At 53.2% G+C, this 12,371-nt stretch overlaps 1 protein-coding gene across 2 annotated transcripts in view; it reads left to right on the top strand.

The window, feature by feature from the left end:
- LOC118221003 (vinculin) overlaps nt 1-12,371 on the top strand; it is a 41,473-nt gene that overhangs the window by 25,778 nt on the left and 3,324 nt on the right. The window contains exons 7-19 of one of the 2 annotated variants that reach the window (XM_035405546.1): nt 651-741; nt 1,242-1,389; nt 1,831-1,984; nt 2,493-2,668; nt 3,404-3,594; nt 5,179-5,378; nt 5,975-6,103; nt 6,652-6,801; nt 7,783-7,891; nt 8,131-8,433; nt 9,020-9,144; nt 9,702-9,887; nt 11,416-11,628. In XM_035405546.1, coding sequence (XP_035261437.1) covers nt 651-741; nt 1,242-1,389; nt 1,831-1,984; nt 2,493-2,668; nt 3,404-3,594; nt 5,179-5,378; nt 5,975-6,103; nt 6,652-6,801; nt 7,783-7,891; nt 8,131-8,433; nt 9,020-9,144; nt 9,702-9,887; nt 11,416-11,628 — 2,175 coding nt within the window. The remainder of the gene's footprint in view (nt 1-650; nt 742-1,241; nt 1,390-1,830; nt 1,985-2,492; nt 2,669-3,403; nt 3,595-5,178; nt 5,379-5,974; nt 6,104-6,651; nt 6,802-7,782; nt 7,892-8,130; nt 8,434-9,019; nt 9,145-9,701; nt 9,888-11,415; nt 11,629-12,371) is intronic. The other variant, XM_035405545.1, reaches the window with a different exon arrangement.

Genomic DNA, 12,371 nt, shown 5'->3' with positions numbered 1-12,371 from the left:
AATTATGCAGAACTACCGCATACCTCACATAACTGTATCAAACGTTTTGAGTCAATTACAACGGACTAACAAAGAAAATCCGGAAGAAAATATTCAGCAACCGAATTAATCCGTTTGAATGTTTTGGTAGCCTACGTAATATGCTGTCCCAGCACGAATGCTTAGCATTTTATAAAACGAATACTAAAGCAAGAAAAGAACAGAAGAGCACACGTTATAATTCTAAGACGTTGACAGGCTATAACCAAAAGTAGGCTACTGCGCCGCATAACATACAAGTTTGATTTGAAGTTATTATGAAAATAAATTGGTTTGCCGCTGCATATTTTCAAACATGGCGGGTAATGGCGGAAAATAAATACAACACAAATGCTACGAGTACTCGACCAATCAGAAATGTTCAGCGCTGCAAGCTCCACCCAAAAGGTTCCTGTACTTTCGGAAAGTACTACCCCCCGAGCAGGAACGTTTTGGGGGGTAAAACAAAGCCCCCAGAACTAAATTTAGACCCTAGTTCCTGCGGTGGAAACGCACTGAGTTCCTCAAAAGGTTCCTAGTTCCGGGGTATAGTTCCTGCGGTGGAAACGCGGCTTAACTGCGCTATGAAGCGCGGTAAATAAATGATCCATCCTCTTCTCTTCCCTCCCCAGGACACGGAGGCCATGAAGCGCGCTCTGGCCCTCATCGACTCCAAGATGAACCAGGCCAAGGGCTGGCTCCGAGACCCCAACGGCCAGCCAGGTGAGTCTGAGCCCCGCCCTGCCCCGCCCCGCCCCGCCCCGCCCCGCCCTACCCGCCCCGCCCTGCCCCGCCCCGCCCCGCCCCGCCCCGCCCGGAGAGACGGGTCCTCATCACCCCATGAGTTCACTCAGCTGGCTTTGTAGATGCAAAGCACCTCAAGGACTAGAACTTGTAACTCACTCACTCACTCTCTCACTCGCACAGTCATGTTTAGCGGGCTGAAGGTTCTCCACAAGGGGGAGCTATTAGCAATCAAGGTGCTTTGCATTAATAACACTGTGTATCCTTGGTAACGGGTGCATACGATTGAATGTGGCAGTTTTTATTGGAAAAGGTTTACAGGTGTTTGAAATTGCAGTTTAAGGACAGAACTAGACTGAGAGGCCCAAGGTCGGGGGGCGGGGGCTGGTAAGTCTTTGCTGGGGGGCTGACGGCGCCCCCCCCCCCGCCGGACAATGCCCCCCCCTAACGGTGCAGCGTGCTCCCTCTCTCGTTTCCAGGCGACGCCGGGGAGCAGGCCGTCCGGCAGATCCTGGACGAGGCGGGGAAGGTGGGCGAGCTGTGTGCCGGGAAGGAGCGCCGTGAAATCCTGGGAACCGCCAAGACCCTGGGGCAGATGACCGACCAGGTGTCTGACCTGCGTGCCAGGTAACCAGGGAACCCCGCAATCACACACCTGCGCTCCCCTGCGCGCCAGGTAACGAGATGAACCTCTCAGTCACACACCTGCGCTCCCCTGCGCGCCAGGTAACGAGATGAACCCCTCAGTCTCACACCTGTGCTCGCCTGTGGGCCAGGTAACGAGATGACCCCCTCAGTCTCACACCTGCGCTCGCCTGTGGGCCAGGTAACGAGATGAACCCCTCAATCACACACCTGCGCTCGCCTGTGGACCACTGCATATGGTTTGGTGCGGGCATTGTTTGCATTGACCCCGCCCATTCATACGAGCCAATGGGATGCGTGTCAGGTGGTGTCAGTGCGGATTGCAGCATTAAAGCTGAGATTAATATCAGTGGGATCGGAGGCAGTGTAACAGTGTGTGCTGGGTGTGTGCGATGTTTAAGGTGTGTGCTGGGTTTCTCTCAGGGGGCAGGGGGCCACGCCCGCGGCCATGCAGAAGGCCCAGCAGGTGGTGGGGGGGCTGGACGTGCTGACGGGGAAGGTGGAGAACGCCGCCCGCAAGCTGGAGGCCATGACCAACTCCAAACAGGCCATCGCCAAGAGGATCGACGCCGCACAGGTGGGCCCCCGAAACAGCCTGAAAAAACCGGGAAAATGCGCACCGGCAGGAATAGGCCACAGGGGGCAGTGTGGCGCATCCGTTAGAGAGCTGCTCTCGGAACTCTGGGATCACTTTCCCTCTTAACTCAAACTCCTTTACTTCAGTAAGCTGTCCAGCTGTGAATGGGTTGTGTGTGAAAGCTATGAATCACTCTGCATAAGAACATCCCCCCCCAGTGGCTAAAATTTAACCGCACTGAGTATCTAAATATCATGCAGAGGGAGTGATGTGTGTACCCGTGGAAACCCTGTCTCCAGTGTACTTTTGGATACATGAGGTTTTGTGAATGATTTGTACCTGAATTGCCCGTGGTGGTTATTTCAGACTGTCTGTGGGTTTCGCTGGGCGTTCGCTAAATGCAGACGCACGTGTGCTACGTGAGTAGCTAGGCACAAACGGCTGCGTTGGCGTGTTGTTGTCGATCGAGCATGACGGATGAGCCGCGTGTCGGCGTGTGCCCCTGCAGAACTGGCTGGCAGACCCCAACGGCGGTCCGGAGGGGGAGGAGAACGTCCGGGCGCTCCTGGCCGAGGCCAAGAAGATGGCCGACCTGTGCGAGGACCCCAGGGAGCGCGAGGACATCCTGCGGTCCATGGGCGAGATCGCCGCGCTCACCGCCAAGCTGTCCGACCTGCGCAGACAGTACGCCGCCCGCTGCGGGGGTCACGGGGTCACAGGGGTCACAGGGGTCACGGGGTCACAGGAGGTCACAGTACAGCCGCAGTACCCCGCGCCCAAACCCAAACACTCTAACCCTTCAGACACCAGTACAGTATCCCTGATGCTAACAGATTACTGACAGTTTGGAAGGAGGCATCAGTTTTCACCAAATATTCATGACTAAATGAGTGTCGTTTCAAGCTCTTAAATCTCCTAATCTCTTCAGTAGATTGTTCGTTTTAGTTAGTAACATGTATCATTTAACATTGTTTTTGTCTTCAAATTATGGTTTACCACTGATCCTGGATTATAGACCCACCTAGTAAGCTGGCTTTCTATCTTGCAGTAATTTGGCGGGTCTTTTGTCTTCAGATCCCTGGCCAGACGTTTTTGGCAGCTGTCTCCAAAGTCATCAGACTAGCAGTCTACTGCTATAACAGTGATACAGTAGATAATTACACAGATAGCATTGCATTAGTAAGCAGGCTAGCCGCTGGTACAAGAAAAGGAGGAAGTAGAGTAAGTACACTGTTTATGAGATTCTGATTGCAGATAACCATTCAGATCAGGCCAATGACTGCACAGAGTCCTCGATTCAGAGTCCACTATTCACACGAGCTGCACTTCTGCTGATTTTGCCGCTAGCGCTAAACCGTGGCGGTAGAGGCTAGCCCCCCCCCCCCCCGGGTGTTTACAGCCGGCTGTTTCCCTCCCCAGGGGCAAAGGGGACACGCCCGAGGCGCGAGCCCTGGCCAAGCAGATCGCCACGGCGCTGCAGAACCTGCAGTCCAAGACCAACAAGGCCGTGGCCAACAGCCGGCCCGCCAAGGCCGCCGTCAACCTGGAGGGCAAGATCGAGCAGGCCCAGCGCTGGATCGACAACCCCACCGTGGACGACCGCGGAGTGGGTGAGTCCCGCCTCCTCCCGCCCTCCATCCGTCCCTTCCTGTCCCTCTGTCTATCCCTTCCTCCCTCCCTTCCGCCCTCCCAACCTCCTCCCTCCCTCCAAACCTCCTCCCTCCATCCCTCCCAACCTCTTCCCTCATCCCCCCATCCCTCCCTCCCATCCACCTCCCTCCCTCCCTCTCAACCTCCTCCCTCCATCCCTCCATGCCTCCCTCCCTCTCTCCCTCCATCCCTCCCTCCCAACCTCCTCCTTCCATCCCTCCCTCCCTCCTGACAACAGCAGCAGCCGCCCGGGCACTCGTGGTTTCTTTCTTCCCTCTTCCTTCCAGAACATTCCGTAGCGCTCCCTGGCGTGTAATGACCCCTTTTGCGGGTTTAGTGAGGCTTGTTTGTGGAGCGAAGCGTGTAAAACCTTCAGCTCTTTACACATTCCTGGTTTTACGCGGGATTCTGCTTTTGCCAGCGAAACGTCTGGGGCGTTCGCCAGGAAGATCAGGGCTTTGTTAGGGTTGGAGTGTGGTCCTACAGGACAGTAGATCTCCAGAGGCAGGGTGGGGCAGCCCTGCTCTAGCTGTTGAGTGAGGTGGGCTTTGTTAGGGTTGGAGTGTGGTCCTACAGGACAGTAGATCTCCAGGAGCAGGGTTGGGCAGCCCTGCTCTAGCTGTTGAGTGAGGTGGGCTTTGTTAGGGTTGGAGTGTGGACCTACAGGACAGTAGATCTCCAGGAGCAGGGTTGGGCAGCCCTGCTCTAGCTGTTGAGTGAGGTGGGCTTTGTTAGGGTTGGAGTGTGGTCCTACAGGACAGTAGATCTCCAGGAGCAGGGTTGGGCAGCCCTGCTCTAGCTGTTGGGTGAGGTGGGCTTTGTTAGGGTTGGAGTGTGGTCCTACAGGACAGTAGATCTCCAGGAGCAGGGTTGGGCAGCCGTGCTCTAGCTGTTGAGTGAGGTGGGCTTTGTTAGGGTTGGAGTGTGGTCCTACAGGACGGTAGATCTCCAGGAGCAGGGTGGGGCAGCCCTGCTCTAGCTGTTGAGTGAGGTGGGCTTTGTTAGGGTTGGAGTGTGGACCTACAGGACGGTAGATCTCCAGGAGCAGGGTGGGGCAGCCCTGGCCTGAGCAGCACAGTGTGTGTGGAGGCCAGCTGTGCTCTGCTGGAGGGGGGCGGAGTCAGAATGCGCTGCTCGTGCTCCTCAGAGAAGGCTACTGAATGATGCAACGCTGTTCAGCCGCGGCTCAGAGATGAGATCTGCACCCTGCTGTCTCTTTAGAGGGACGTTTCCGGAGACCATTGAAGTGCAGCTGCAGAGACAACGCGTGCAAACATGCAGCATAATTGCATAACTCGGAGTCAAAGAGTACAATGATGCCTTTCTTTTATAACATCACGTTCCACAATGCAGATCATTTTTTGGAAAAATTGAGCAGAGGATGCCTTATCGTGATAAATGGTGATGCAAAACCATCCAAGCTGTTTTTTGTTTCCTCATTGTTGACTCTGCAGTACTCTTTTCTGTAATATTGGGATATTAAAAAGTGGGATTGTGCGTGTGCTGTACTGATGCCCCCCCTCCCCCCCCCCATGCGCGCGCAGGCCAGACGGCGATCCGCGGGCTGGTGGCGGAGGGCCGGCGGCTGGCTAACGCGATGGCGGGGCCATACAGGCAGGAGCTCCTGGGGAAGTGCGAGCGCGTGGAGCAGCTGATGACCCAGCTGGCCGAGCTGGCGGCGCGGGGCGAGGGCGAGTCCCCCCAGGCGCACGCTGTCGCCGAACAGCTGCAGGAGGCCCTCAAAGTGAGACCCGGTCCGCTGCTCCCCCTGCTGGCCGTGCGGCATCACTGCAGGCTGCCCAGCTTTACAGCACAATCACTGACACTGACTGTGACATCATACATTTTACACTGACTGTGACATCATACGCTTTACACTGACACTGACACTGACATCATACGCTTTACACTGACACTGACACTGACATCATACACTTTACACTGCCACTGGCACTGACATCATACGCTTGACACTGACACTGACATCATGCGCTTTACCTGTGCTAGTGACCCACTGGTTTTCAGCATGCGTCAGTGTGCTCCCAGTGTGTACACTGTGGTGGAAAGATGGTTATTCTCTGTCATTTTGATACATACAAATGTTAGCCGTTTAGATTTTTTCTTTCAGATTTGGGTCTCATTTTAATGGATTAATAAATGATTGAAACCTCAGAAGGAAGTGCATTGAATATATTCATTTCTGTACTTAATTACTGTTACTTTGCTAGATCTTGCAGCAGCTTTTATTTGTTACTGTAAGATTTTGGTCACTTGGTATAACTGGCTGAATTTTGACCTGCCAGGACAGTTGTTATAACTGGCTGAATTTTGCCCTGCCAGGACCTGAAAGGAAAGATGCAGGAGGCCATGACTCAGGAGGTGTCAGACATCTTCAGCGACACCACCACTCCCATCAAGCTGCTGGCCGTCGCGGCCACCGCCCCCCCTAACGCCCCCAACCGCGACGAGGTCAGTGCACCCCCCCCCCCCCCAAGACCCCCATCCGCTGAATCACAGTTCTGGGGGGGGGGAAGTACCATTTAAGTGCATCCAGTTAGAGACACGTCAGCAGGGGCAGATGCAGTGGTTAACAGCGTGACACCATTCAGTAGCGCTAGCTTAGCGTTTTACCACCTCTGCTCAGTTTCTAACTCAGATAAAATTAGGTGCTGTATGTTGAGGTCTTCTGTCTTCTGTGAAATGTGTCATCGCCAAAAGTGGAACATCACGTCAAAACCGCTTTTCTAGCTGGGTTACTGTTAGCTTTCCTGCCGAATGAGTCAGCATAAGGCAGGCGAGCTGTTTTTCATGCATAAAGATGAAAAAATGGGGAATGAAAGATTTGTAATTGTTGTAATCAGGGTTTAATTCTTTCAAGTGATTTCCTGAGATGACTGAATTGAAAAGGAATTGATTCAGGCTCTGCTGAGCTGCTGTTTGAGTTGTATCTGGTTCTACGTGCGTTTCTTCATGTGTGCTTTTGTGCGTTACGAACTGTGTTCGGTTGATTCTCTCAGGTGTTCGACGAACGAGCCGCTAATTTTGAGAACCACGCCAACAAGCTGGGCGCCACGGCGGAGAAGGCTGCTGCCGTGGGAACGGCCAACAAGGGCACAGTGGAGGGCATCCAGGCAGCCGTGAAGTCCACCAGGGAGCTGACACCACAGGTAGGCCGCTGTCACCGTGACGACCGGGTTTCCAGGCCTGTGCGTGTGTGTGTGTGTGTGCGTGGTAGGCCAGTGTCGCCGTGACAACCGGGTTTCTGGCTCTGAGACCAGGCCTGTGTGTGCGTGTGTGTGTGCGCGTATGTGTGCGCATGCACGTGTGTGTGTGTGTGTGTGTGTGTGTGTGTGTGTGTGTGTGTGCGTGTGTGTGTGCGCGTATGTGTGTGCATGCAGGTGTGCAAATGAAAGGTTGTGAGTTTGATTCACTGCCGGTAAACCTTGGAGCTAAAGGTACCTAACCTGCACTGCTTCAGTAAATATCCAGCTGTGTCAATAGATTTCATATAAAAATGATACCTGTGTAAATGGCTCTGGATAAGAGTCTCTGATAACTGGTGAAATGTAAATGCAGTGTGCATATGTAATCTTGTGGTGGCTGCTGATAGCCTTCAGAGTCTGTGATACATAGCTCAGGGGCGAAATACCTCAGGAGGTAAGAGCGGTTGTCTGGCAGTCGGAGGGTTGCCAGTTCGATCCCCGCCCTGGGCGTGTCAAAGTGTCCCTGAGCAAGACACCTAACCCCTAACTGCTCTGGTGAATGAGAGGCATCAGTTGTAACGTGCTTTGGATAAAAGCGCTATATAAATGCAGTCCATTTACCATTTACATGGCTAGAGGGGTTTTGCAGGTATGAAAGGAACGTGGTGAAGGAAAGGAGAGGCTGTTTCACAGCAGGCAGTGCATAACCTCAGAGACTGCAGCTGTGGTTATTACAGAAAAAACAGGTTTTATTGTCCACAGAGGAGCTGGGCTTAGCTGGAAGGGCAGGGGGAATATTGTTGGATTTGGCTGTGACGCCCTCTGCTGGTTTGTAACGGGCACTGCTGGTTGGTAAGGGGCACTGCTGTATCGTAAGGGGCACTGCTGGTTGGTAAGGGGCACTGCTGTATCGTAACGGGCACTGCTGATTGGTTTGCTCCGTAGGTGGTCTCCGCTGCCCGTATTCTGCTGAGGAACCCTGGGAACCAGGCTGCCTACGAGCACTTTGAGACCATGAAGAACCAGTGGATCGACAACGTGGAAAAAATGACCGGTAAAGACACCGCACTCTTTGTGTTTTTTAAATATTGTATTCTCCATCTTTAAATTCTGTGTTGTTTCACAGTGTGTAGCAGTCCTGTAAGTTTGCCTCGTGTTCTGTGTGCTGAATATCATGTGTTATTACACTGTGTGTGGGGACTGGAGAGCTGAAGGAAGGCTACTCTTTTCTGGTCTAAGAGAGATCTTAATAAACAAATAAAGTTTGAAAAAGTTTATGTTCTTCCCGCCCAGGTTTGGTGGATGAAGCCATTGACACCAAGTCACTGCTGGACGCTTCTGAGGAGGCCATCAAGAAGGACCTGGACAAGTGCCGCGTTGCCATGGACAACGCGCAGCCGCAGATGCTGGTTGCCGGGGCAACCAGCATCGCTCGCCGGGCCAACCGCATCCTGCTGGTGGCCAAGCGGGAAGTGGAGAACTCGGAGGACCCCAAGTTCCGGGAGGCGGTGAAAGCGGCTTCGGACGAGCTCAGCAAAACCATCTCGCCCATGGTGATGGACGCCAAGGCTGTGGCGGGAAATATCCAGGACCCGGGTACACGCATCGTCTGTGTGTGTGTGTGTGTGTGTGTGTGCCTGTCTGTGTGCCTGTCTGCCTGTCTGTCTGTCTGTCTGTCTGTCTGTCTGTCTGTCTGTCTGTCTGTCTGTGTGTGTGTGTATGCCTGCCTGCCTGTCTGTCTGTGTGCCTGTCTGTGTGTGTGTGTGTGTGTGTGTGTGTGCCTGCCTGCCTGTCTGCCTGTCTGTGTGCCTGTCTGTCTGCCTGCCTGCCTGTCTGTCTGTCTGTCTGTCTGTCTGTCTGTGTGTGTGCACCTGCCTGCCTGTCTGTGTGTGTGTGTGTGTGTGTGCCTGTCTGCCTGTCTGTCTGTGTGTGTGTGTGTGTGTGGTGTGTATGCCTGCCTGTCTGTGTGTGTGTGTGTATGTGTGTATGCCTGCCTGTCTGTGTGCCTGTCTGTCTGTCTGTCTGTGTGCCTGTCTGCTTGTCTGCTTTGTACTAGCTCTGCCTCTACCACCACTTTGTCTGCTTCCTGTTAGCTTTCGAGTTACTTACTATCAGTTCACTTCCTGACTCCTGAGTGTGAGAGGCACTCATGAGCGAGACCAACCCCCTCTGTGACCCACAGCTCTCCAGAAACAGTTCCTGGACTCGGGCTTTAAGATCCTGTCCGCCGTGGCCAAGGTGAGAGAGACCTTCCAGCCCCAGGAGCCGGACTTCCCCCCTCCACCTCCAGACCTGGACCAGCTGCACGTGAGTCCTCAGTTCACCCGCCACATCAAAGCAAAGCCAGTTTACCTGCCACATTACAGCCAGTTCTCCCGCTACATTAAAGGTAGACCTTTCTTCCCTCAGGCCAACGCACTACTTTCTAGAGCCGCCTTCAGTTCTGCTTTCTCGTACATTCCACTGTGATTCGCTCATAATTCCGTTTTCCGAATCAGATTTGTGTGTTTGCTTAACGGACTTTCTTATCCAGGATAACATAAGAAAAAGGTTGTACTGAATCTGTATCTATATAGAGTAATATATATTATATAAGGCATCTCTAAAAAATATATAGTTTTTAAGTGACCTTTTATCTAATTTATTAATGTTTACTACTTCGTAACGGAATAACCAATTAGGATTTTACAGATTTGACATCTCCTTAGTCAAGTTCCCTAGTGACCCAACTGTTCCCGTATCCATCACCAGTGAACTTATGGGGGGGGGGGGGCGGGGGTATAGTTATGGATGCTGAAATGCACCCCCTGCTGGTATTCGTTAGGGTCTCTGACTGCCCCTCCCTCCCTCCCTGTTCTCTGCAGCTGAACGACGAGCCGGCCCCCCCCAAACCGCCCCTCCCCGAGGGCGAGGTGCCCCCCCCGAGGCCCCCTCCCCCGGAGGAGAAGGACGAGGAGTTCCCCGAGCAGAAGGCGGGGGAGATGGTGAGCGAGCCCATGATGGTGGCCGCCCGCCAGCTCCACGACGAGGCCCGCAAGTGGTCCAGCAAGGTCAGTACCCAGGAGCACCACCAGGGGGCAGTGTGTTCTGCCCCCTCACGCCCCTCACCCCACACAGTACCTCTCATTCCTGAGCGAGGGCGGGGGGTGAGGGGGGGGGCGGGGTGGGGGTGTGGGGGGGGGGGGGGCGTGGTGCGACTGTACGTTCTTCGCCAGCACAGAGAGAGACCCGGAATGTGCTTTCCCAACCCAGGGCGTTTAACTCTCTCACTGCTGTTTAAAACGTTTCCATGACGACGAAACAGCCTCAGTAGATTCACATTAACATTCTCCGAGTTTGTTCTCTATATTAATGCAAATTCTTGTATTTTTATAGTAGGTAATGAGTTGGGTAATGTACACCTTCTAGTATGAATCCACATCCGTCAAGGGACTTCAAGGGACGGGTGTAACATTGCGATACTGAAATTTGGAAATCTACGGCTTGATTCCAATTTCAGTATAAAAAAACGAGGAAACTGTCATCTTGGAGGTGTTTGCATGCTGGACCTCTAGCCTGTCGATGTTCCACCCGGCTCTCCTACCGGGTTAAAGGTCGTGTCTAATTTAAGCAGCGGCTGAGGTGTCAGTGACGGAGCACTGATAAAACCTGAAGAACCATCTTTTTTTTGGAGTGTTTTTTTTTCCCCTCTCTTATTGACAGCGAATCACAGCTGCTGATGTTCAGGTGGCAGGCATTTTACGGGCCAATCAGGGCTTTGCAGTGAAGCTGCATATGGACTTGAGCTGAAAAGTGAGTTGTAGGGAGAATGGTTTTGGGGTTTCCGAGCGTCAGACAGGCCAGGAGACGCCGCTCCGTGTGACGCTGCCTCGGTTACCGTGGTTACCGAACTCCTGCTCTCCGCTCGGCCTCTCTGCTGTTTCCAGACGTGCGGTCGGTCCTCTTCTGTCCGCACTCCGCTCCCGAGCACAATGGCGGCCTTTCAGCCTCCCGCCCAAATCCGCGCTCCTCGGGGCGGTCTGAATGCTTCTCTCTGTTTACGCCCCGGCATGGGCGAACTTCAACGTGTCTCCCCCCCAGCCCCCCACTCCGACCCGCTGAGTCTGCCCAAAAACCCTGCAAGACCTGCACTGAAGATCCCAAATACAGCTTCAACCCTTTGTGGTGTGAGGTCACAAATATGTGATTAGAATGTTGTTAACTGAACATTCTAATGCTGATGTCACAATCGCTGCCGCCAAGTGAAAGCTACGGAGTTCTAGAACACCGACTCTAGAATTCTGGGGGAAACAAACCTACTCTTCAAGGGGTAGGGCGAGGCTGAGAGGACTTTACAGCAGGACTAGGTGGACCTGGGCTGTCTCTAGATGGCATCTGTCACGAGAGACCGCATCTCAGGGCCTGGTGAAAATGCGCCATCAGGGTGACGCTGTGCCTTTTCCTGTTAAGCTTCGTGGGCCTCTTCCGCCCTCCCCTCCCTCTTTGCTACCCTGTAGAGGCCCTTCCCCCACCTCCATCCTGTCTACCTCTCATATTGAAACTCCTCCTCCTCCTCCTCCTCCTCCTGCTCGTCCCCAGCCCGGCGCCGCTGGCGGTTTCGTGCCCGCGGTGGCGGGTGCGGGTAAGCGCGCTGAGGACGAAGCGGAGGACGTTGATTTCGCCCTCCCCTCAGACTACGACGAGGATTGCGTGCCCGCCCTGCTCACAATGCCGCCCAATGAGCGGGTGAACGAGCCCATGCTGGCGGCGGCGCTGTCTCTGCACCAGGAGACCTGCAAGTGGAGCAGTAAGGTAGCGCAGCTCAGCTCCCCCCCCCTGCATCCGCCAGCGCCCCGCCTCGAACCCACGTCCGTTTTCCATCACCCCTCAACCCTTTGGCTGGGCGTCCATATTTTTTGGAATGATGAGTTTGGAGTTTTTTTTTTTTGGGCACATCTTTGGGGAAGAAAAAGCTGATGCTGGCTTCACGAGTTTCTCGCCCTTTTCCAGTCGCGGTTTCAGTCCTCCGTTCCAGAGGGGGGCGCTGTGTGCTTGTTCACGACTGCTTCTCTTGAGTTGCGCTTTGGCAGCCTGTGAAGCAGAGGATGACAGTTTCTCAGTGGCTTATAGGGGTTATGTCGTCTGAAGTCATGTCACGCGCGTCTGTTGGCTTTGGACACGTTTGCTGATGAAGTTGTTTCCACACCCATTTTTATATTAAAATAACAAAACTAACAAACTGGAAAGAAGAAGTGTGACACTAACCAAAATGAAGGAAGGCTGTCTACATATTTTGAATCCAATGTGTAAATACAACATTCTATAAAATACTTTGTTCAATATTAATAAAAAATTAAATTACAGAAATGAAATAAAACTATGGAGAGAAGCGGTCATCCTTCATCAGTTGTGGATTACTAACACTTTCACGCAATGCTTGTTGCATTGAAATACCATTCACCCAAAAAAAGGCTTTTTGCAAGCATCGATATGCAGTGTGTGAATTTGATTGTGTTTAATGTTCCAAATGATGATATACGATATGTCTACTGCAT

The sequence above is a fragment of the Anguilla anguilla genome, chromosome 2 (genome assembly GCF_013347855.1).
Source record: "Anguilla anguilla isolate fAngAng1 chromosome 2, fAngAng1.pri, whole genome shotgun sequence".
In the NCBI taxonomy this organism is placed as follows: Eukaryota; Metazoa; Chordata; class Actinopteri; order Anguilliformes; family Anguillidae; genus Anguilla; species Anguilla anguilla.
The sequence above is the reverse complement of the archived record's forward strand: the minus strand, read 5'-3'. Positions and strand labels throughout refer to the sequence as shown.